At 34.4% G+C, this 26,535-nt stretch overlaps 1 protein-coding gene across 1 annotated transcript in view; it reads right to left on the bottom strand.

Moving 5' to 3' along the window:
- The window catches only part of MDGA2 (MAM domain containing glycosylphosphatidylinositol anchor 2), an 830,741-nt gene that overhangs the window by 182,627 nt on the left and 621,579 nt on the right, over nucleotides 1-26,535 (bottom strand). The window contains exon 8 of the mRNA XM_004270015.4: nucleotides 16,251-16,544. Within this exon, the coding sequence (XP_004270063.2) occupies nucleotides 16,251-16,544 (294 nt within the window). The remainder of the gene's footprint in view (nucleotides 1-16,250; nucleotides 16,545-26,535) is intronic.

Below are 26,535 nucleotides of genomic sequence, written 5' to 3' on the forward strand. Positions count from 1 at the left end.
ATCCCTCTTAAATTTAAGAAAGGTACTCAAACTACCTAATTTTCTTCTCAAGAAAAACAATAATTTTAATTCACTGAGAAACAATACTAAGAACAAAGTCCATGTATACACTAATTTTCAAGAACATTATTTGACGTTTTTCTCTTTGGAAATAGTCTGTAATTAAGAAGAAAGTAATTTCCACATTTAAAATAAGTCTAATAAGTGTGAAATCAATGGAGAATTTCTTTCAAATTCACAGTGCATGGTCAGCCTAAGTTTCAAAGTTTCCTTTTGAAGAACTTTTGCTTTTGCCTACTAGAATCTTTAGGGCTTCAAGGAAATACGCGTTTGCCAGAAGAAAGGAATTCAAAAGATGATCAAAATGATCCATGAATAAAATACAGCTACTTCCTCCCAAACCCAGATACAAAGCTGTAAGACCAGCAAAGAGAGAACATAAGCACAGCAGTACACAGAAAATGAGTCAAAAAGCAAGTTAAGAGAAAAAAAGTAAGGTATATTAGAAACATACTTGCGTAATATACATAACTGTAATTATTACAACCAAATGAAAAACACTAGAGCGAAAGAATTACTAAGAAAATTTAACATGGCAGATGAAGAGAGTAGATGAATTTGAAAAAATGAAAAAAAAATTCCCTCCTGCATGAGAATCTGACCTTTTAAAGTTCTTGCTGTGCTCTCCGTGAAAAGGGAAGAATGTCAGCTATGATTTTAGGCAACATTTCTGTATTAAATTGATTCTGGATTGAGAGGAATGTTAATATTGGATAGGAAGACATTAACTTCAAGCTTAGTGTAGTTAGTGACTCATGTAGCTTCAGGGACTCTGGAAGTTATACCTATAGGTTTGTTACAAGAGACATAGAGACGTTGGTTCCTGTGGGGAAGAGGATTTTGCCGGAGTTCCAATCCCCAAATTACATAGATCTCATTTCCTTATATATGAGCCATCATCTAGGCAGAGGTTCCCAACCTGGGATAATTTTGCCCATCAGAAACTCTTAGCAACGTCTGGAGATATTTTTTATTGTCATGACATGAGGGAGGGGCGTGCTACTGGCATCTCAAGGTTAGAGGCCAGGGACACCTCCAAAGATCCTAACATTAACAAGATAGCCCCCACACACAACAGAAAATTCCATTTTGGGCAGAATAATTCCCTGTTGGGAGTTCTATGCGTTTGAGACATTTAGCAGTGGTATCCCTCCTTCCCCAATTATGACAATCAAAAATGTTTTCAGAATTTTCAAGTGTCCCCAGAAGTAGGGATGGGAGGACATGCTGGCAAGCTGTGGTTCTTGTCTTATATCTGCAAAATGAATTTGATTCCATATGTGTCTACAGTAACCCCATGAGTTTGAATATAGTTGAACCAAGAAGACTCTCTGGTAGGTTATATAATAGAGGAGTTCACTACTAGGTTAAAAGTTATTAACATAATATAATATAACCCCAAATAATATAATATATGCAAAAATCTTTGGCTGGTATTAAATATTAAAATATGATATTGGATCAAACAATTGATAATAAAGATAAAATTGCTAACAACAACATGTAAGCTAAAATTCTATATGAACAATGTTTGTAAATGGATTAAACTTTGGTAACTGTGTCTCTCTTGCTGGAGAGACAGGAAGTCATGTCTTCCTTTCACAATATTGACCTTTGATTTCTCACTTCCCGATGATTTTATCATGCACTGACTGACTGCCTTTTTGCCATTCAATTTCTTACATTGTTACCTAACTTCTGAAGTGCTTGTGCTTTTTTTCCTAACCGGAGAGTCATGTCTTTTGCATACCTTATGTTTTCCTCTGCACTAAACATTTCATAGGGGGGTATATTTATAAAATAAATTGATCAAGTCATAAGCACATTCATGGGATATATTATTGTAAACCTCTGTGTGTGATTTATTTTAATGGTTTATTATTATTACCTTTTTATTTTCATGGGAGAAAAGCAGTGTTTAGACAATTTATAGACAATAAATTCTGTATTGGGGAAGAATACATTTATTTTCCGATGAGAGATAAATTCTTTTATAACTAAGAAAGATTAAAAAGGCACAGGTTTTTGTAGTTACACATATATATTTACAAACGTGTTCATGTTCACCTCTCTTAGAGAATATATTTCCATAAAGTGAGGAAGGGGGAAGGAGAGGAGACCCAGGGAAAGAGGCAATGTAAACCTTCTTCATTCAAAATACGTTTAATCTAATCACATATCTGAAGGCTTTCAAGGGAGAAAATGATCTTTTCAGTATCATGGAAATACTACAATCATCTTAAATTCATTTCTGCACAACAGGGGTGGTCAGAAGTACTTAGCTGACAACCTCAATAAACAAAAACTTGTCTGAGTTAAGTTGTCAATACTTTTAATCATTCTGTTTAAGCTGGCTGGTCCCTATCTCACTTCTTTGCATAGATGCTGAAAATGAAACTATTAATGAAAGGGTTTTTTTCTAAATATTAAACTATGGTTGTATCTACATTAAGATAGAAGCAGAGATGGAACCAGGGGAAAAATTATGCATGTATTTTCTTTAAAAGATGCATATACTTAACTGATCCTCTTTCCAGGTAATCTGTGATCCATGGTTCAGTAAAGACATCTTGTCTGTGCTCTACATTGAGAAGCTCTTTAGAATGGGAGAGTTTCTATTGTCTTTGACAATTTCCTTAGATTAAATACCCTGCTGTATTCTCTGAAAGAGTGAGAAACAGGGAGAAAGGGGATAGCCCAGGAAGGCAGGAGCAGTTCAGCTAAAGTATATTCATCATAAAGACTCTGCAAAATATCATGTTCACTTGGGAAGTTCAAATTTCAAATATTCAAGAGGAACATAAAAATAAAAAGTTTAAACAAATCTGTTTTCAATGCAGCTCCATTATAATTTCTCATTAAATCTGCTGGGAAATGAGGTGAAGTATATTTATATGACATATTGACTTGAAATAAAAATTTTAGAGTTTATTTTATACAGTTTAAATTATATACCATCGTATACAGCTATTGTTTCTTCTTTTTAAAGAAAAGATCTTAACTACCTTGGGGTGGGGAAGGTAGGATGGGAGAAAATAGCACAGATATTAATGTTTTCAAAATATTAACACTGCCTCAAGGTTCAGTTGATTAATGTTTCTAATAACTGCTGCAAACATCAGAAGAACAAATATGACCACTTAATTCAAATAAAGGAACAGTGTGTAATAAATGCTGAATTCTATTAAATAATCATTAATGTTAAAATATGAAAAATGAATGCTTAAAATATTAAGTATTTTCTTAGTAAATGTAAAAGCTTTCCCCAACCTACATTCAGTTGAGAAGATAAAATTTTAAATTTCTCATTAGCAGAGGTTTAGCTTTAAACTTTTCCCAAGTACAGAGGCCCTGGAAATGGATCAGTTAATCAAGAATCTACCAATTTTACAACTGCTGTGGTGCTAGAAATGTAAGAGTTTCTTAGGCCCACAAAGCGTTTAAGTTATAGTAGGAATGGATCAACAGTCTTTAGAAAAAGAAAAAAAAAGAAAATAGTAAACAGTAAAATGGGTATAGGAGCAATAATTTACAAGAAAATGGATTCTTTACATTAAAATATACCAGAAATGATATATTAAAATGATAATCATAATTTCCACTTTGTGCTGCATGGTGAGCAATGTTCTAGTTGCTTTGCAAAATTATTTCAAATAAATGTTAATTGAAAATGGAAAACATTTTTCTTTTCTTGGAAATAGAAAACTAAAGCTCAGAGAAATTAAGATATTGGATAAGGGCCACATATATAGGATTAAATTAACAAACTAATTCTATAAGCAATAGTAAAGAGAGTTTTGATGAAGGCCAACAGTGAATAATAACCAATGATTTTGAAAGAAGTTTATCATCTAATATGTATGTTCAAAATGAAGTTTTGCTTTGAAGTTCTAACTTGTGCAGACTAAATGCCAGTGTCCACAGGGCTATCAAGGAGGGCCCTCTTCTCAGTCACCAAGGGGCTTCCTAAAGAGGGAGGACCGAGGCAAGACTTAAATGGTGAAAAAGAATTGAAGAGTTGGTGGGAACAGGAGAAGGGAGGAATAGGAATCTACTACAGAGGCAACACCAAATTACCATGTCTATGAGGCTAAGAAGAGATGGGCTGAATTAATACAAAAAAAAAAAGGAACACATCTGAATACGTAGAGCATTCTAGGCTATGCTAGAAGGCATTTTATTGTTCTTTTAAGTTAAAATTCTTATCCATTCACTTATAAATTCCTTTGGATAGCCTTTAACATCTTCCTGTGTGAATATGGCAAACTGCTTCCTTGTTTCCTCTTTAATCAATATTTACCTCTTATATTATTAGCTTATATTAGTCTCTTATATTAGCTTTAGATCAATCTCTAGTCAATAGTTGTAGAGCAATTTTTCTTTTGAAAAAATCCAAAAAGTAGTTATACTTGCTCAACACAGTCATTCTGTATATCTCAACACTACAGAAAATTACTCAGTAATTCATCTAACAATAGTAAGCATATCTGTTACATTACATTCCAATCTATCTTTCATTTTCTTTTTCTTTATAAGGTCCATGGTGTTCTGCTTTGGTTGAATATTCATTTTGACTGAAAGTAATAATCATACACACTTCACTAAATTACTTGAGAAAAACAATAAGCGATAAAGCTCTGATCTCCGGCTCCCTCCTCTTTACAAAATTCGGTCTTGCTTTGGAAATAGGTGAGGAACATGGGGTCTTTCAATAGCTCTGATTATTTTCTTTCATAATTTTTCTTCATTTGGTAAATAGAAATTGCAAGTAAAGGGTGCATGAAATCTCATTTGAAGGCAGCTGAAAGATGGTTACTTAATACATTTTAACAATATGGTCAGATTTTGGTTTTTAGTGGGTATTTTATAACAGAAATATCTTATCTTTACTTGTAGGTACAATAAATGTGTCTATAGATAATAAAGCTTTTAATATAAAACTAACATCCAATACAGTATTTATCTTCTTCACCTGATTTTCAAGGAAATGTACTTCAAAACACACTCACTTCTCTAAAAGATTTTACTAGTGCTTTGAGATAAAATCATTTAAAGTATAGCTTTTATTAAAAATAAAACGTTACAGTTTATGAAATTAAAATCACAGTATGTAATATGTATACATCTATAACACAAATATAAGAGCAATAATTTCTTTTAGGAAGACAATAGGCATATCTTAGTTTCTTCATTTAATATTTGAATATATTCTTCCAATGGCATTTTTACTTAATCAGTATTCAAATGATCAGTACTCTACTGATGAATTTAAAAATAACTTTTACTACTGCTATTTTGTTTAGGAAATTGTTCTAGTTTTGTTCAATAAGCTCTATACATACTATAATTTTTAAATGATATTAATCAATTAACCTATCCAACATTTTTATTTTCAATGATTCTATCCTAATACTGCTTCACATAAATATAAGCAAGAAAGTTAAAAGAACTGTTATACATTTTCAAAAACATGTAAATGAAATGAAATTAAATAGTGGCTGAATATTTAAAGGTCTGTTAAAAACTCTACAATATACATTGCAATTTCATCTAGCATTTAAAAAAATTTAGATGAATTTTAAACCACTATTTTTCAAAATCTTATATTTGCAACTTCCTATTCTGGTCTATATCATTTGTAGTAATTGGCAATCGTAGAAATTAAAAATATTATAAAATAAACCTTTAGCTTTCAAGGAACGAGCAATGTGCACAAAAATTTAATAATTTAAACCATTTCATTACGGTGATTAAGGTACCCTTAATAAGATATAAAATTCTGTAAAATACCTCTAGGCTTCTGTCACTTGTTAAATCTTTATCCACACATTTTAAGAAGAAAATTAATTGGAGATAGTAAATAACTGAAAAAGTTTTAATAAAAGAATTGCTCTATTATTTTAACACATGGGCTAAGAATAAATCTCATTTGAAGATTCAGAACATTAAATTAAATGTACTGTTCAACCTTTTTATGTAATATGAAAGCATTTATACTATTTATATTTAGGTCCTTAAACCTATGCTCATCAAAGGCCTAATACAATTTCTTCTTTGGTCCTTTAATCCTTTTGATTGGTTATTGTTTAATTGGACACAACTAAAACTTAATGAGAAAAAAAATGCCTTAGAGACACATTTGTTTTTGTTTCTTATTTATTATGACCATCTCTGTTTCATTCTTTTATATTTCAAAATTGATTAATTATATATAAATATATATCTGTTTATGTATACATATTATGTGTGCATATATATACATATTTTGTCCTAGAATAGACTGTCCTACAATTTACCAGTGTAATAACCATTTTAAGAAAGGAGACCTTAATAAACTAAAGTGTAGAGTTCAAGTGCTGAAAAGTGTCTTGTAAGGGTTAGAATAACTGACATCTTCTCCCTTCATACACTTGGATGTTTTCAGCTATCAAACTATTATGTGAGAGACCTTCAAGATGGCAGAAGAGTAAGACGTGGAGATCACCTTCCTCCCCACAAATACATCAGAAATACATCTACATGTGGGACAACTCCTACAGAACACCTACTGAACACTGGCAGAAGACCTCAGACTTTCCAAAAGGCAAGAAACTCCTCACGAATCTGGGTAGGGCAAAAGAAAAAGACAAAAGAATAGGGACGAGACCTGCACCACTGGGAGGGAGCTGTGAAGGAGGAAAAGATTCCACACACTAGAAAGCCCCTTCACTGGTGGAGACAGTGGGTGGTGAGGGGTAAGCTTCAGAGCCACAGAGGACAGTGCAGCAACAGGGGTGCAGAGGGTAAAGCGGAGAGATTCCTGCACAGAAGATCGGTGCCGACCAGCATTTATCAGCCCGAGAGGCTTGTCTGCTCACCCCGGCCAGGACAGGTGGGGGCTGGGAGCTGAGGCTCGGGCTTCGGAGGTCAGATCCCATGGAGAGGACTGGGGTTGGCTGCGTGAACACAGCCTGAAGGGGGCTAATGTGCCACAACTAGCCGGGAGGCAGTCCAGGAAAAGGTCTGGAACTGCCTAAGAGGCAAGAGAACATTGTTTCAGGGTGCGCTAGGACAGGGGATTCAGAGCGCCACCTAAACCAGCTCCAGAGATAGGCAAAAGCCGCGGCTATCAGCGTGGACCCCAGAGACAGGCATGAAACGCTAAGGTTGCTGCTGCCGCCACCAAGAAGCCCGTGTGCAAGCACAGGTCACTATCCACATCTCCCCTCCCGGGAGCCTGTGCAGCCTGCCACTGCCAGGGTACCGTGATCCAGGGACAACTTCCCTGGGAGAACACCCCAGGCCTCAGGCTATTGCAACGTCATGCTGGCCTCTGCCACTGCAGGTTCACCCCACATTCCTCAAAGCTCCCTACCCCCTAACCTGAGTGGGCTGGAGCTCCCTAATCAGCTGCTCCTTTAACCCTGTCCTGTCTGGGTGCGGAACAGATGCCCTCAGGCGACCTACACGCAGAGGTGTGGCAAATCCAAAGCTGAACCCCAGGAGCTGTGCAAACAAAGAAGATAATGGAAATCTCTCCCAGCAGCCTCAGAAGCAGCGGATTAAATCTCCACAATCAACTTGATGTACCCTGTATCTATTGAATACCTGAATAGAAAACGAATCATCCCAAAATTGAGGCGTTGGACTCTGGGAGCAACGATATATGTATTTTTTTACTTTTTCTCTTTTTGTGAGCATGTATGTGTATACTTCTGTGTGTGATGTTGTCTGTATAGCTTTGCTTTTACCATTTATCCTAGGGTTCTGTCCATTATTTTTATTTTATTATTATTTTTTTAAGTATAGTTTTTAGCGCTTGTTATCCTTGGTGGATTTGTTTTTTGGTTTGGTTGCTCTCTTCTTCCTTTCTTTCTCTTTCTCACTTTTCTTCAAAGCCATGTGGCTGACAGGGTATTATTGTTGCTTTGGCCAGGTGTCAGGCCTGTGCCTCCGAGGTGGGAGATCTGACTTCAGGACATTGGTCCACCAGAGACCTCCCAGCTCCACGTAATATCAAAAAGCAAAAGCTCTCAAAGAGATCTCCATCTCAATGCTAAGACCCAGCTCCACTCAACGACCAGCAAGCTACAGTGCTGGACACTCCATGTCAAACAACTAGCAAGACAGAAACACAACCCCACCCATTAGCAGAGAGGCTGCCTAAAATCATAATAAGGTCACAGAAACACCAAAAAACACAACACCGGATGTGGTCCTTCACACCAGAAAGAAAAGATCCAACCTCATCATCCAGAACACAGGCAACCTCCACCAGTAAGCCTACACAACCCACTGAACCAAGCTTAGCGACTGGGGGCAGACACCAAAAACAATGGGAGCTACGAACCTGCAGCCTGCAAAAAGGAGACCCCAAACACAGTAAGTTAAGCAAAATGAGAAGACAGAGAAACACACAGCAGATGAAGGAGCAAGGTAAAAACCCACCAGACCAAACAAAAGAAGAGGAAATAAGCAATCTATCTGAAAAAGAATTCAGACTAATGATAGTAAAGATGATCCAAAATCTTGGAAATAGAATGGAGAATATACAAGAAACATTTAACAGGGACCTAGAAGAACTGAAGAGCAAACAAACAATGATGAACAGCACAATAAATGAAATTAAAACTTTTCTGGAAGAAATCAATAGCAGAAAAACTGAAGGAAAAGAACGGATAAGTGACCTGGAAGATAAAATAGTGGAAATAACTACTGCAGAGCAGAATAAAAAGAATGAAAAGAATTGAGGACAGTCTCAAAGGCATCTGGGGCAATATTAAACACACCAACATTCAAATTATAGGGGCCCCAGAAGAAGAAGAGAAAAAGAAAGGGACTGAGAAAATATTTGAAGAGATTATAGTTGAAAACTTCCCTAATATGGGAAAGGAAACAGTTAATCAAGTCCAGGAAGCACAGAGAGTCCCATACAGGATAAATCCAAGGAAAACATGACAAGACACATATTAATCAAACTATCAAAAATTAAACACAAAGAAAAAATATTAAAAGCAGCAAGGGAAAAATAACAAATAACATACATACGAATCCCCATAAAGTTAACAGCTGTTCGTTCAGCACAAACTCTGCAAGCCAGAAGGGAGTGGCAGGACATATTTAAAGTGATGAAAGGGAAAAACCTACAACCAAGATTACTCTACCCAGCAAGGATCTCATTCAGATTTGACACAGAAATTAAAACCTTTACAGACAAGCAAAAGCTAAGAGAATTCAGCACCATAAAACCAGCTTTACAACAAATGCTAAAGAAACTTCTCTAGGCAGGAAACACAAGAGAAGGAAAAGACCTACAATAGCAAACCCAAAACAATTAAGAAAATGGTAATAGGAACATACATATTGATAATTACCTTAAATGTGAATGGATTAAATGCTCCAACCAAACACACAGACTGGCTGAATGGATACAAAAACAAGACCTATATACATGCTGTCTGCAAGAGACCCACCTCAGACCTAGGGACACATACAGACTGAAAGTGAGGGGATGGAAAAAGATATTCCATGCAAATGGATATCAAAAGAGAGCTGGAGTAGCAATTCTCATATCAGACAAAACAGACTTTAAAATAAAGACTATTACAAAGAGACAAAGAAGGAAAGTACCTAATGATCAAGGGATCAATCCAAGAAGAAGATATAAGAATTGTAAATATTTATGCACCCACATAGGAGCACCTCAATACATAAGGCAAATGCTAACAGCCATAAAAGGGGAAATCGACAGTAACGCAATCATATTAGGGGATGTTAACACCCCACTTTCACCATGGACAGCTCATCCAAAATGAAAATAAATAAGGAAACACAAGTTTTAAATGATACATTAAACAAGATGGACTTGATTGATATTTATAGGACATTCCATCCAGAAACAACAGAATACATTTTCTTCTCAAGTGCTCATGGTACATTCTCCAAGATAGATCCTATCTTGGGTCACAGATCAAGCTTTGGTAAATTTAAGAAAATTGAAATCATCTTTTCTGACCACCATGCTATGACATTAGATAACAATTACAAGAAAAAAACTGTAAAAAAGACAAACACATGGAGGCTAAACAATACATTACTTAATAACCAAGAGATCACTGAAGAAATCAAAGAGGAAATCAAAAACTACTTAGAAACAAATGACAATAAAAAAAATGACAACCCAAAACCTATGGGATGCAGCAAAAGCAGTTCTAAGAGGGAAGTTTATAGCAATACAATCCTACCTTAAGAAACAAGAAACATCTCAAATAAACAACCTAACCTTACACCTAAAGCAATTAGAGAAAGAAGAACAAAAAAACCCCAAAGTTAGCAGAAGGAAGGGAAATCATGATGATCAGATCAGAAATAAATGAAAAAGAAATGAAGGAAACAATTGCAAAGATCAATAAAACCAAAGGCTGGTCCTTTGATAAGATAAAGAAAATTGATAAACCATTAGCCAGACTCATCAAGAAAAAAAGGGAGAAGACTCAAATCAACAATTAGAAATGAAAAAAGGGAAGTAACAACTGACACTGCAGAAATACAAAGGATCATGAGAGATTACTACAAGCAAGTCTATGCCAATAAAATAGACAACCTGGAAGAAATGGACAAATTCTTAGAAAACCACAACCTTCCAAGACTGAACAAGGAAGAAATAGAAAATATAAACAGATCAATCACAAGCACTGAAATTGAAACTGTGATTAAAAATCTTCCAACAAACAAAAGCCCAGGACCAGATGGCTTCACAGGCGAATTCTGTCAAACATTTAGAGAAGAGCTAAAACCTATCCTTCTCAAACTCTTCCAAAAAATTGCAGAGGAAGGAACACTCCCAATCTCATTCTATGAGACCACCAACACCCTGATACCAAAACCAGACAAAGATACTACAAAAAAAGAAAATTACAGACCAATATCACTGATGAATATAGATGCAAGAATCCTCAACAAAATACTAGCAAACAAAATCCAACAACATATTAAAAGGATCATACACCATGATCAAGTGGGATTTATCCCAGGGATGCAAGGATTCTTCAATATACGCAAATCAATGTGATACACCATATTAACAAATTGAAGAATAAAAACCATATGATCATCTCAATAGATGCAGAAAAAGCTTTTGACAAAATTCAACACCCATTTATGATAAAAACTCTCCAGAAAGTGGGCATAGAGGGAACCTACCTCAACATAATAAAGGCCATACACAGCAAACCCACAGCAAATATCATTCTTAATGGTGAAAAACAGAAAGCACTGCCTCTATGATCAGGAACAAGACAAGGATGTCCACTGTCACCGCTGTTTTTCAACACAGCTTTGGAAATCCTAGTCATGGCAATCAGAGAAGAAAAAGAAATAAAAGGAATACAAATTAGAAAAGAAGAAGTAAAACTGTCACTGTCTGCAGATGACGTGATACTATACATAGAGAATCCTAAAGATGCCACCAGAAAACTACTAGAGCTAATCAATGAATTTGGTAAAGTTGCAGGACACAAAATTAATGCACAGAAATCTCTTGCATTCCTATACATTAATGATGAAAAAATCTGAAAGAGAAATTAAGGAAACACTCCCATTTACCATAGCAACAAAAAGAATAAAATACCTAGGAATAAACCTTCCTAGGGAGACAAAAGAACTGTATGCAGAAAACTATAAGACACTGATGAAAAAAATTAAAGATGATACAAACAGATGGAGAGATATGATATGTTCTTGGATTGGAAGAATCAACATTGTGAAAATGACTATACTACCCAAACCAATCTACACATTCAATGCAATCCCTATCAAAGTACCAATGGCATTTTTCATAGAAGTAGAACAAAAATTTCACAATTTGTATGGAAACACATAAGGCCCCGAATAGGCAAAGCAATCTTGAGAAAGAAAAACGGAGCTGGAGGAATCAGGCTCCCTGACTTCAGACTATACTACAAAGCTACAGTAATCAAGACAGTATGGTACTGGCACAAAAACAGAAAGATAGATCAATGGAACAGGATAGAAAGCCCAGAGATAAACCCACAGACATATGGTCACCTTATTTTTGATAAAGGAGGCGAGAATATACAATGGAGAAAAGACAGCCTCTTCAATAAGTGGTGCTGGGGAAATTGCACAGCTACATGTAAAGAATGAAATTAGAACACTCCCTAACACCATACACAAAAATAAACTCAAAATGGATTAAAGAGCTAAATATAAGGCCAGATGCTATAAAACTCTTAGAGGAAAACATAGGCAGAAAACTCTATGACATAAATCACACCAAGATCCTTTTTGACCCACCTCCTAGAGTAATGGAAATAAAAACAAAAATAAACAAATGGGACCTAATGAAACTTAAAAGCTTTTGCACAGCAACAAGATGCACATAACAAGATGAAAAGACAACCCTCAGAATGGGAGAAAATATTTGCAAATGAAGCAACTTTGACAAAGGTTTAATCTCCAAAACTTATAAGCAGCTCATGCAACACAATATCAAAAAAAAAAAAAGTATCCAAAAATGGGCAGAAGACCTACATGTACATTTCTCTAAAGAAGATATACAGATTGCCCACAAACAGGTGAAAGAATGCTCAGCATCACTAATCATTAGAGAAATGCAAATCAAAATACAATGAGATATCATCTCACACCAGTCAGAAGAGCCATCATCAAAAAAATCTAGAAACAATAAATGCTGGAGAGTGTGTGTTGAAAAGGGAACACTCTTTCACTGTTGGTGGGAATGTAAATTGATACAGCCACTACAGAGAACAGTATGGAGTTTCCTTAAAAAACTAAGAATAGAAAAATCTTGCAACCCAGCAATCCCACTACTGTGCATATACCCTGGGAAAATTATAATTCAAAAAGAGTCGTGTACCACAATGTTCATTGCAGCTCTATTTACAATAGCCAGGACATGGAAGCAACCTAAGTGTCCATCGACAGATGAATGGGTAAAGAAGATGTGGCACATATATACAATGGAATATTACTCAGCCATAAAATGAAACAAAATTGAGTTATATGTAATGAGGTGGATGGACCTAGAGTCTGTCATACAGAGGGAAGTAAGTTAGAAAGAGAAAAACAAATACTGTATACTAACACATATATGTGGAATCTAAAAAAAAAAAAAAAAGGTTCTGAAGAATCTAGGGGCTGGACTGGAATAAAGACGCAGACGTAAAGAATGGACTTGAAGACATGGGGAGGGGGAAGGGTAAGCTGCGACGAAGTGAGAGTGTGGCATGGACTTTATTATATACTACCAAATATAAAATAGATAGCTAGTGGGAAGCAGCCTCATAGTATAGGGAGATCAGCTCAGTGCTTTGCGACCACTTAGAGGGGTGGGATAGGGAGGGTGGGAGGGAGACTCAAGAGGGAGGAGATCTGGGTGTATATGTATATGTATAGCTGACACTTTGTTATAAAGCAGAAACTAACACACCATTTTAAAGTGATTATACTCCAGGAAAGATTTAAAAAAAAAGAAAAACAACTGTTATGCAACAAGTCCTCAGATACTCCTGAAACCTAAATAATAAGAACTAGTTATGCAAGAAGCAAAATGTATGTGTGTGTGTGTATATATATATTCTTATTACATTTGTTATCATAACATATTTACTCAACACATTTTCTGAATAGCTATAATGTAAAATATATTATGCTGGGAATACAAAATATATAAAGCACAGCTTGTTATGCAACGATGTAACTAATTGCTGAGGATGACATAAACACGTGCACATATATATGTATATTTTGTGTGCATGTGTGTATGAAAATAAGTTAATATTTTATATTCTATATGAATCCTCACTTGTAGCATGGCTACCCCAGTTAAGCACAAATACCATATTATTTTCATACTTTTAAGAAGTCACCATAAAAGTTAAAATATTTATGATTTTAAAAATGTATCAGGATTCCTACATGGCTAGTTTTGCAGGAATAAGGCTTAGGTAGGCTTGCAAGCTGGACCTGCTAGCAGGGATTTTGTGCCTGGAAAATGAATGCTTGACTCAGAAATATTCTGGAGTTCTTATCAGTTTTTGTACCTGGCAAATGCTCAGACACATAACTAGATTCTTCAGAAGAGTTGGGAATACATGAAATTAAGCTTTTTGAAAGACATGATGGCATCCTTATCTGAAACTGTCAAGACTGATGGCATCCAGCCACCTTTCTGGGTAGGCCAGGGAAGTTGCCTCTGAGACGAAGTGCTGTTAGATTATACCCCCTGCTCTGCAAAGTCACCTTGGGATGCAGATCTTTTTCTCTACATTAAATGAACTCGGCTTTGCCTATGTCTGTTGATGGCTTTCAGTCAATTACATCCTTGTGACACTAGAGACAACTGTGTCTATTTATCTTCATGTGCTATTATAGGATTGAATTTTAAGATCTTGTGCTGAACTTATTATCTATGAAATTTATTAGGAAGAAAAAAAAAAGGAAATTTAGGTTGTCAATAGAATCCTGGAAGTTAGTATATTCTATGGAGATAAGAGATCCTGGTTCTTGAACCTTCAATTTAAAATTCCCTAGAGCCAGTGGGTTTCACAGCTTCCCCAGAGAGTGTGAGCAGGGTGAAAACGAATTGCCCTGTGGCTTTAGGAACACTGAAGCTTGGTGCATAACTCTGGAGGAAGCACACAATCCTGTGATTACCAATACGAATGAGGTGCTCCAAACTGTATCAATTTCCTCTGTGGTTACCTGAGTGTGTCTCTTATTTTCTGGAGAATTAAGGAGAGGTTTCGTTAAAAAAAAATTGTTTTTTTCTTTCTGAAACCTGTTTTCACGTGAACCTCCTACCCATGAGCTTATTATCATGAGTATAAAGGCCAGTGAGGAAAAAATGTAATGTTAAACTGTGGAATGGAACTTGCCACCTAAAAGCTGCATTCTTTAGAGATAAAACTAGTAATCAGTTGGAAATCAGCCAAGATATTTGACAAATAGAAGTTTGCATATTTATAGGATAAACAGCAGACTGAAATCTGAGTTTCTAAAGAACAGGGACAGGGAATGGTTAAGCAGCACCCAGAACACTGCTCCTCTCACCACTCATACTCCTCATACATAAGCCCATGTGTTGTTACCTGCTCCAAACATAATCCTTCCATATCTCAATTATCCTTCCAAATTTAAAGTCAGATCATCTAATCTGCCAGCATCCTTAAGTCTTATATAAAAATAGACATTTTGGACTAATTGCTATTTTCCAAGTTACAGAAGAACCACAGAAAGAAAACAACATCATTGTTTATTGAAGTGTATAGTTTCATCTACTTCATTCTTTTTCTTGAAGGCTTTGCCACCATGTAGTTAACAAATAATACATCAACTAAACTGTTCAGCAACACTCCTGGAGTTTGAACAGATTGTGTTTAGTTTGCTTCTTCTCTTTAACAATATCCACACTACCTGCTATCCAAAATACCAGGGCATCATCCTCTAATAACCCAACACCAGTGACATTGTTAAACTTCTTAATATCATGAATTTAGGTATTTTTAATACTAAAAGCAAATACAAAGCACAGTATGTCTGCATTTTTTTTTGTTAGAACTCTAACAGTGATTTCATTGAAAATAGTTAAAAATCTATCATATTCAGCTCTCACAGTTAAACAATTATCTGTGGAGAAAGTCAAGCAAAACTTTAGCTCCTAATATCTGCCTGAATTATCTATATATTACTAGATAATTATGTAATCTACTCTTACAACTTCAGATTGCACACAGCATTGCAATGATTATGTCTCCACAATTTAAGCAAAGGGATGCCTTGAAATAGGTGGATAATTTGGGCAAAGGGCACGCAATTGCTGAAGCAGAAACATAAACTATGAAAACAAAAGAGTATTATAATCTGAATTAGCAATTACTTCCAATCTCCATTTTGCTTCATTGCACATGGCTTGTTGATTCTTTGGCATTGTTGATTCTTTGGCATTAACCAATGACATAACACCATCATAATCATCACACACATACTAATACAATTCTTTTCCATTAGTGTGTATTAGTTCAAATAATAGGCAGATTTAGGGAAATTATAGTTTAAATTGGGTAGCAATAATGTAGAAATATTGTTTACTAATCCAACTCCAAAAATCACCTCATTTTCTTCCCTTGTCCCCCCCCAATCTCGAAATACATAGAAAAAAATGTACTTACACTGCACGATGAGCTGCACCAAGGCTTCTCTTGGTTTCACATTAAATCCATTGTACTGGCTGGTCTGACATCGGTACATTCCTGACATTTCCCTAGATACATTCACAATCCTCAGTGTTCCATCATAACTCTCCATTTGCATTGACCCATCAGGCATTGCAACTTCTTTATCCGCTCTAGACCAAAGGATGATGGGTTTAGGTTTTCCAGTTACTTGACACTGCAGTTCTATTGTGTCTCCTTCTCTGGTGACCAAAGGTGATTTTTCCTGTGGAACAGTCAGATTGGGTGGAACTTGAAATGGGAAAAAGAAAATTTTTCAAGGTTAGTATGTACTGGTAAAGCATATTCAAACACAGAAAATCATAAGGAAACAACTTCTGCTGGTTGAAGATGTGTGACAATTCAGATGACAAAAATTACAGAGACCTTGGGGATGGGTGGCACTTACCCTCACTTAAAATAATTCTAAATTGTTTTCGTAGAACTTTCTCAAATGAGGTCTTCAAACATTAGCAAAATAAAGCATTACATTGGAACTCGAATGGTCAACATAAGAACAATCTACTCAATGACTTGTCATTATCAGCCATTAACTGGGTCTTTAAGATCTGCATTTCACAGAAGAGTGATCCTACTTGCTGAGGTAAGATTTAGCTTTTCAGTCTTCTGCTTTCTATGCTGTTATCTCTTATCCAAGGATGGTATAAGAAAGGGATAAGAGACATTATAGACTTAGCAGGCACAGTGAATGCAACAGGAAAGAGAAAAAGAAGAACCTCTGATATAAAACCAGAAGTTCTAAATTTGGTTTAGAAACTGTTGCCAAACTGCTAAGGTTTAGGATTCGTTCTCTCCCTCGAGGAAATGAAATGGAACAACTGACTACAAGACACACTCTGACAATCCACTGTATTGTTCTTTTTGACTTTTAATATTTTTTGACATTTTAATTTCAAATGACTTCACTTTAAGATTTTGAGATCACTGTACATAGTCTGTCATGATGCTGCCACTATTTCTGTAAAATTAATTTTAAGTGAGTTTTCAAAAATATATTTCAATAATCTAAGAATTTAATTTTCTCAAGTAAAGCTAATTTCTGAAGATATTTATGAGAAAATTAGATTGATTTTACAGGAACTTACCTTACTGTGCTGGAATATATTTATGTTAGGGTTTGGTGAAAAATGAATAAGAGGCAAGTACTACTCAATGAGTTTTCCTACAAACCGTATCACCTGTTCCACTGGAAGACTTTTACTTCTCATACAAATGTGTATGAATTCAAAAGTATTTATGCAATAGGACATCCATCAAAAAAGCACGGGCTAAACTAGAAGGGCAGAATAAGAATAACCAGAAATATATGAATAATTCTATCATTGTGATAAATGTCATATGCTTCCCCTCTTTGGAGTTAATACAGAATATGGACAAAAAAGGCAAAGGTTTTATTCTCCCTTCTAGCATTACTGTGCTCCAGTGCCCAGGAACAAAAACAAATATAATTAATTTTTAAAGTACTTTTCAACTAATATTGAAATGTTGTTCCTCTTTATTACACATAGAGAAAAATAAATTTAAGTACAAAGTGATATGAGAATTAGTTATCTTGCTATTTAAATATCTTCATGTCTTTTTCATTTAATTCCTTCATTTACTTCTAATTAAAAAAAACAAAGTAAATAATTTTAGCATCTTAGAAATCAGAAAATATGAAACACTAACCACTACCTTCTTGAAGTAGATATATATATATTCTAGGAACTGGCATTAACAAAAAACATGTTTAAAAATGGCTGCATTTTTAAAATCTCCATGATTAGATAATTTACTCTTGTAAATATAAACAACTAAATAATTTAGTTAAATAATTTGTTCTTTTTGAAGTGAACCACCAGGGAATGATGCAATTCTAAATAAGCATCATCTAGTAACAATAGGATTGAAAGAAGCTGCAATATTTATTCACCCTCCATTAGAAAGGACACAGAATAACAGCAATAACCTCAGCATTTAACATTAATTATGCTCCTATTGTGTGCCAGGCATAGTTAGGGATTTTACATTTTCATTAATTCTCATGACAATCCTAGGATCAAATATTTAATATTAAAATTTAACAAATGAGAACACTGAGAATAAGAGGATAAATACTTTGAACAGAACTCAAATTGAGGCCAATTTATAGCAGGTGGCCAATGCAGAGATATGAACCCTGAAGCAGGCTCCAGTAAAGTATGGTGTCTGGAATGAATAACTTGAGTTAGTACTGGACTCTTGCTCATAATTAGTCTGTTCTTATGGACAAACTGGACCAGTTTTACCTGCCCATCTCTTGGTTACTGTTTCAGGGACAATAAAAAAGAGTCAAGGTAGAAATGCGAGGGAGTAAATAACACATATGTTGCAAATTACCTTATCTATCTGTCTTACATCTTATATGTCTATCTTAAATATCTGTATCTACCTGTATGAGAATAATTCCCGTATACAAGTCAAAACTTCTTATAAGATATACCACTCCAAATAAATATCCAAATTATGATACATTTATGTGAAATAAATGAAAAGAAATTATACATTAAAAGATTATTTAATGGAATGTTATTATTTGAAATCGGAAGATTTCATCTCTTCCAAAAACAAACCACATGACCTTGGCCAAGCTTAAGCACTCTGAGTATAAATTTCTTCACTTTTGAAACTAAGAATTTATACTTTACCAGCTCCAAGGTTATTAATGTTCTGACTATAGGAACAGTAAAAAGTTAAAGATAGGAGTGGGGCTAATAATAAGTATCTATTTTCTAACTTAATAAGATGAATATTCAAAGATCTTATTACATTAGGCCAGTCTAACAAAAACAGATCCTTGACTAGCTATATTTTTTTAAGTTTATCATGCTAGATAGTTCAAAAACTCCCTTGTTAATGTATGTTATTCATTTGTTAGATAAACTTTTGTCCCGATGTAATCAAAATTATAGAAATGTAAACCTCAGTTTCAATCTAGGTAAGTTACAAGTTGATTTTTTAATAAATTTGCTCATTTTAAAATAAACACCGAAGCCTAATTAAAATAAAGTTTATTTTCCATCTCTTCCATGAGGCTTTTTAAATCTTGATTTCAGAGTTAACCCTTTCTTTGCAACTTTCTTGGACAAGAAGGTCTTAAAACTTGTCATAGTTTTTATAGACTTCTCTCTCTCTCCACATTAAATTTTCCATTCTCTAGAATGCTCTAAATTATTATCATAATTTTTCTGTCAGGAGATTTTGTTTGTTCTCATGAATATCTCTCTGTTTTGCATGTTTATAATGTGAACTGTAACTTTACCCCAAGGTTCTTCCAGTCGATGATTGCAGCCTACTACTATTTTCCAAAAGTCTTGCAAATCCCCAAACCTAAGCACTATTTATTTCTTGACTTAGTTGTTAGTTAATTATCAGGACACTTGATCTGCTAATTAAAAACAATAGACTTTTCTTTGTTTCACCATCTTCTAACTCACCACTTCCAATCAGCAGCTTTGGTTTCTCTATCAAAAATATCTCTCATAACAGCCTATTTCTTCTTATGGCTACAGGTAGCTTTCTTAGTATAAGTCATCCTGATCTCTTCTTGTGACAGTGTCCTAAGTGGTCTTTCTGCTGCCAGTTTAATTCTTCCAGGCCTCCTGCTTCTGTGTCATAAACTTTATCAACATAAATAAAATCATGTTCCTGTAACTATGAAAAACTTCAATCCTCAATGAGTGTGCTCATCATAATACTGCTTTAATTAAAAAAAATAATAATTGAAAACAGCCTGACAGATTAACTAAAAAAAATCGTGGTACAGTCACATAATAGATTATGATGCAGCCTTTTAAAATGATGATGTAATAGACCCACATTTATTGACAAAGATATTTATATTGTTAAGCAAGAAAAACATGCTAGTGAATAGCATGAATAGCTACAACTACTATTAAAAAGTGAGTAAAACATGTTACTGAGAAGTATGTACAGTATCACATTTTTATATAAAAAAAGACATATGCTCATGACTGATAACAGAGAGTTTCTTAAACGGAGAGTATACATGATTCATCTTTATACTTGCAGCATCCCACACTCTATTTTACACATGATAGGAACTCAGTAAAAATGTTTATACCAAATGTACAAATTAAGACAGTGAGGCAGTTGAGCGCTGATTTATGGAAGAGAACAAGATTTACATGGGGAAAAATGTAGAGGAAAAGAAAGCCCAGAAGGAACTATACCAAAACACTAGCAGTGGTTCTCCCTGAGTGTGGGATTATTGGTAATTTTTTTTTGGTATATTGTTCATTTTTCATTCTTCTATAATATGTGCTATGCATATTAGCATATTATAGTCTTCAAGAAGCCCAGAGAAAATTAAAATGTTAATGCAATCTATTATCCAAAGCTCATTTGATGAAAACTCCACTTTTTAATAACAACAAGTATATCACTCTAGACATGGTATTCTAGAAACATAGTCTTAGAAGTGCTCCTCTAGAATCACTCACTCCTACAACACTCATCACTTACAATTTCACTGACTAGTGAACCTCAGTGCCCTTGCAGTTCTTTCCTGTATTTGGCAAGTCAGGCCCTTGTCTTCTAGCACCCCCTACCTGCCCCGTGTGTTGAGATTCAGTTCAAAGTTACCACTTATGTGATGATACTTTGCCTACCCCTAGGCTGAGTTTGTTGCTCACTCTTCTTGACCACATATTATGTTGTATACCCATTTAACCTGTACTCGAAGCTTCACCCTGTATCTTCTTCCACGTCTATATCCCTGACCAGATAGCTCCTTGAAGGCACAGAGTGTCTAACTCTATCTCTAAAGCCTAATGCCCTGCTTTCCTGGATGGCACAGACCAGGAAGTCATGAAATAATTGAGGAAGGAAGAGGGGGAGAGAGGGCAAGAGGGTAAGAAGGGAAAAAGATATAAATCTGTGAATATAAAAGAAATAAATGTAATAGATAAAAATCATGAACATTTTAAAAAAGTAATAAATAACAATGTAAAGTAATAATTCTATATAATTAGTAATCGATACAGCTAGCAGAATCTCCTCTAAAATATATTGTTAGTATAGATTTCAGATGCAATAGATCTTCAAATCTGTGAAGGTGTGTGAGAGATAAGAGAGTAAAAAAAGGATTCGTATAGTTTTCCTTTTCTTTCTCCTTTCATTTAAGATTTGGATAGGTAAGTTGTAAATTTAAAAAACAAACGAACAGAAAACAAACAAAAGAGCCAATTTGAGGACATGACATTTAATTTTGTCATGATGTTTTTATGCTCTTTCTCTAATCAACTAAATTATTTTTTCTTAAAATATTGTCTCACAATGAAAATGTTAAATTAAGTAGAAAAATTTGAAATGTCTGCAACTTGTGAGATTTACTCATAATGCATTTGCTAGAAAAAAGTCCCTCCTAATAAAAACACAAAGATACATTCTTTGACATATAGTCTATACACTGTCCTTGCTTTGATTTTTCTTACCTGAAATGCTACTGTAGGAGATGCTATAATCGGAGAAACTTAAAAAACATGGTATGGCACCAAAACTTCTCATTCCAAACATAAAAAAAAATAGACAAGTAATATGAACAAACTGGTTCTCTGTCAACTTTTCCACTGTATCACAGACTGTAAAATAAAGTAAGTATAGAAAATAAAAATGCTTCCATTTCTTCATTGGGAAGGAAGGTGAGGAAATTTAATCTTCAGTTTTTACTCAGAAAATGGCTGGCTTATTTTTCCTACTCAAAAGAATACAGGGGAAGGTTAGTTCATCTCAACTACATGAGAAAATATCATGCTGTTTGAAACAAACACATAAGAATATGCTTATTATGAACTTATTGGTTTAAATATGTAAATATGCATAGTGCACTTTAATAGTAGATGTTTAAACAAAAGATATACTTCTTTTAATACATTATAATTTTTTATAATAAACTAAGTAATAAGTAGAATTGTCTCCAGAAGGACAACCAGACTCATATTTTCAAGAATCTTAAAATAAGTATGGCACTAATTCAATCATATTTGAATTTAGGGGGAGAAGTAGTTTATAGCACATATGTATGTTCTAGAGTAGAATATATAATCTACATTTAAAGCATAATAAGACCAAAAATATTGTTTATGAAAGTGAACCCCAGAAGTCAGAATTCAAGAATTCTCATGCTGACTATGTATATATACACACATGTAAAAAAGTTAAGACTCAAGTAAATAGTGAATTTGTAGACTCAACTAATCCAAATGAACCAAATTTATTGTATTATTTAGCCTTCAAAAACAACAGGTGAGGTAAAAAAATTTATTATAGACTTGATGTGAGTTTCATCCTTGGTGATCTACTGATTCAAACTCCAAGCTTAGCTATATCCTTATTGCACACCACATAGTTTTAAAGGAAAGATACCTCTATCACACTTGAGTGCTTTCTCAGCGTCCGAGTCAGCAGTTCTCAATTGTTTTTTCCAACACATTACAGATTAGCTTTGTAAGCATGAGACTTGTACATGGATATAGTCAGATTTCGAGGTTTTGAAAAATCACAAAATAATTTTACATGGAAGCAAAGAACTGAATAATTTGCAACTGCAACCACTATCAATGGCACATCAGTAATACCTTCTCATAATGGACTATGGGATAAGTAAGATAAGCCTTTGGTTAAGTGAAATTGTCAGCATCTTGTAACTCCACTCAATTCTCTTCCATTCAATTAAGTATCTTCAATGTAAGTGAGAATAATATCAATACTGTAATCTGTATTTTAAAACCTCCATACACTAATAGTGGAACTATTCTAATTCTCATGCACCTCATAGCTGATTTGATGAGCACACACTAAGATTTGGAATAACTGCCTTAATACATGGAATTTTTAAGAATAAGTGGTCATTGAGAAATATTCATATGATGATATAAGGTAAATTTGAGAATTCCCTTCAACTTAAAAATAATTCTAATCCAAATCCCCAAAATACTTTTTAAACTAATAAGCTTGACCCATTTTCTTAATAATTATATGTCAATTAAAATGTATAGTAAGATGTGCTTGAAAAATATTCAAGGTGACAAAAGAAATCCAACATGCTAAAGACTCCTCATTTACTAATGGATTTGCTCATATTTGCTTTCTTTTAGAGACCATGACGGGTAACAATATTTGATGAAAGACAGAGACACTCTAGAGCTCATTTCTCATGAAAGAAATAAAGGTTGCCAATGGATACTTCCTGTTTTGTAAAAACACAGAGACAATATGGTGATTTATATGATATGCAGCACATAGAGTATTTTTGCAGTTGTTGTCGTTTTAAAATATGCAGAACTTCCCTGAGCCAAAGGTTAATATAATAATATATTGCATTGCTGCACTTCCTTCTGAATTATCTTCCCCCATATAAATGGATCACTAAAATCTAATTGACAAATGCTTCTTCCTCGTCCTAAAAAAATCTTACCATTTTTGAATTAATCTCTCTTAAAAATCCTATTATTCTACCAATCAAATAGCTTTAGTAGCTCCCCATTTTCTAGAACGTCTAAATCCCATTGCTTATTTTCCATTTTACCTGCCAACCCTTATTAAGCCATAGTGCTTCTGTGAAAAGCTCGCTATTCAATTTTGATAGGTCTCTTGGTCTGTTTAACACTTGGCTCATTTCCTACGCCTTGCCTTCCTTCCTTCACTCCAGGAATGACTTTCCCGTCATAATACCCATCCAATGATTTCCCATTCTTCTAAGACCCAACTGAAACTTCCTGTTCTCTTAAGTCTCCTGATTTCTGTATCTTTTATTCATCCTCCATGTCTCTGAATTATAGTGTATCTGATTTATTCTATCTATGTCACGACAAAATGTCTACTCTTTTACATAAGTAGCCAAAACATTCTGAGGTCAGTGCTAGGCTTTATCTAGTTCCTCAGAAAATAGCTCCCACACCATGTGATATTTTAAAGTATTTCAGAGGTGCTTAATAAATTCATGATTAATTGATGGAGCACCAATCAAGGTTACTAAGCAACCAAAGTAAGAAAACTATTGATGAATAATCACCTCTTGATTATCAAAGGCTTAATTATAAAGTATATAAATTTCAAGATCATTTTCACATATCAACTCTATTTTTAGTTTAAAAAAACACAAAAACCATAGGCTTCCATAAAGTTAGCACATATACTAGATTTTAATTTGGGCGTAATAATGAAACAGAGAGGTAAAATATTGGAAGTATTTGGTAGTATTGAGTAATTTGTCCATGCTATGGCTTTCCTCTATCATCAATTTTAAAGAAAGGCTAGTTAGCTCTACAACAGAATGTCCATTTGGACCCATATTCTAAGACTTGTGTTACTCACAGTCTTGTGGGTAAATCATGTATGAAATAGGCACTTATTTTTCAACATGCCATCATACCATATGGTAAGCTTACTGTTTTTGTCCATAATATGAATAAGCATAAATACATCTCTTATCATACTCTGTAAATAAAAACTGCCTTTTCTGCACTGACATACACACTTTTTTTTACTGACTCACCTATAATAAATGAGGAGATGCTAATAAAACAGGATTGACAATGTTTTACAAATCTAGCTATAAAGAAGAAAGCATGTATTAAAAACAAACATGAGGTTAAAATAGCACGGTGTTCGCATTTTGAAATTCTTAGGGGACATGTGCATGCACACACACACCCATACATACACACATGCACAACGCTTATTTTTTAAAGAGTTATAGAAAATCTTATTACAATGGTATTGTTAGTCATTTGAAACATATGGGGAGATGCAGAATCCTGAAGCGAAGCAACTCTGGAGAGTTTAGTATTAGAAGATGGAGGACATGCAGTGCCATTCAATCAGGAAAACAGGTTTGGCAGGCAACAGTTATGGCTGTTCCAACTTCCCTCTCCCAGCAGGTGTTGCTATGGCACAAGAATAGCCTCTGAGGGATTCAGTGGAACACAAAGTGTAAGATGAAAGAGCGAAAGAGAAAATCATTCTTTGAGTGGCATTCATATTTTCTCTGCTACACAAGCTACAAGGCCAGTTGCAAATAAATACTTGCCGCCTCATAAACAGATAAGTGAAGGGGACCTTAAGCTGGGGTTGCTTAAGGGGTTATGTAGCATTCGCTTAAGTTTAGTTTTCAGGTATCTTGAATTGCTATGATCTTCACATAATTTGGTTTGCTAACTTGAGCTTACAGTAAAATATTTTCTAGAATCATTAATATAAATCTATAGCAACAAGACAATTTTTTACTGACATTTTTGGGAAAAGGTGTGAAAGCATATCTTTTTTCTGAGTTTAACCTCCCTTTCCTGACTTATTGTATGTGTTTCTCACGTACTGCAATACAGAAATGAACGACGGTCACTGACTAATTACGTAAAGTCTCGCATGTGAAAAACTTGTTTTCTTTGAGACAACTAAATAAGAAAACAGGACCAAGATAATTCTGCTTGCTAGTGACTCAAATTATGTTAACATTTTAGCAAGCTAGGAATCTGAAGTAGACTGAGAAGAACTTGCTTTTTTCTGTAATAAGAAAGGAGATATTATAATAGTCAAAACCTCAAATAAAGTGCTAAGATCTTTAATTACTAAGATATGACCAGGTCATTTGATGAAAAGCTAATCAATCTATAATCATTTCTGGGAAATAGGGGACCAATTCCTCAACTTAACTCTCTACTGTTAATCAAGTTCCATTTCATGTTTGGTATATATTTTTTTCAATAATGCAGAGTAAAGGTGGAAAACTATAGTCAATTGGGTATAAACAATTGATTAAGATTTTAAACTTGAAAAGTTGAATACCACATTCTATACATGTATTATACAAACTGAAGGTAACAAACAGGAAAGAGTCCTATAGCTTAAAAGTTAGCCCAGAGATTCCCAAATTCCTGGAATTCTGATATTCCATTACACATTTGTGTTCTTGCCTACTCACTCTTGAAAATGGTGCCATGATTTATCCAAATATATTTAAATGCGTGTATAAATGCACTATCCCTTAAATTAACATTATGGGAGTAACAAAAGCAGAACTACATGTATGAAAACTTATGCCCTAGGCTGGAGCTATTACCGATTCATCTTAATACACATTTTTGAGCCCCTCAAATAGGTAAATATGCTTAAGACTGGGGGCAAGAGAGATAAATTAGACCTTTAACTACATTTAAAACTTTCAGTATGCATTATGGAAGCT

Source organism: Orcinus orca, chromosome 2 (genome assembly GCF_937001465.1).
Source record: "Orcinus orca chromosome 2, mOrcOrc1.1, whole genome shotgun sequence".
Classification (NCBI taxonomy): Eukaryota; Metazoa; Chordata; class Mammalia; order Artiodactyla; family Delphinidae; genus Orcinus; species Orcinus orca.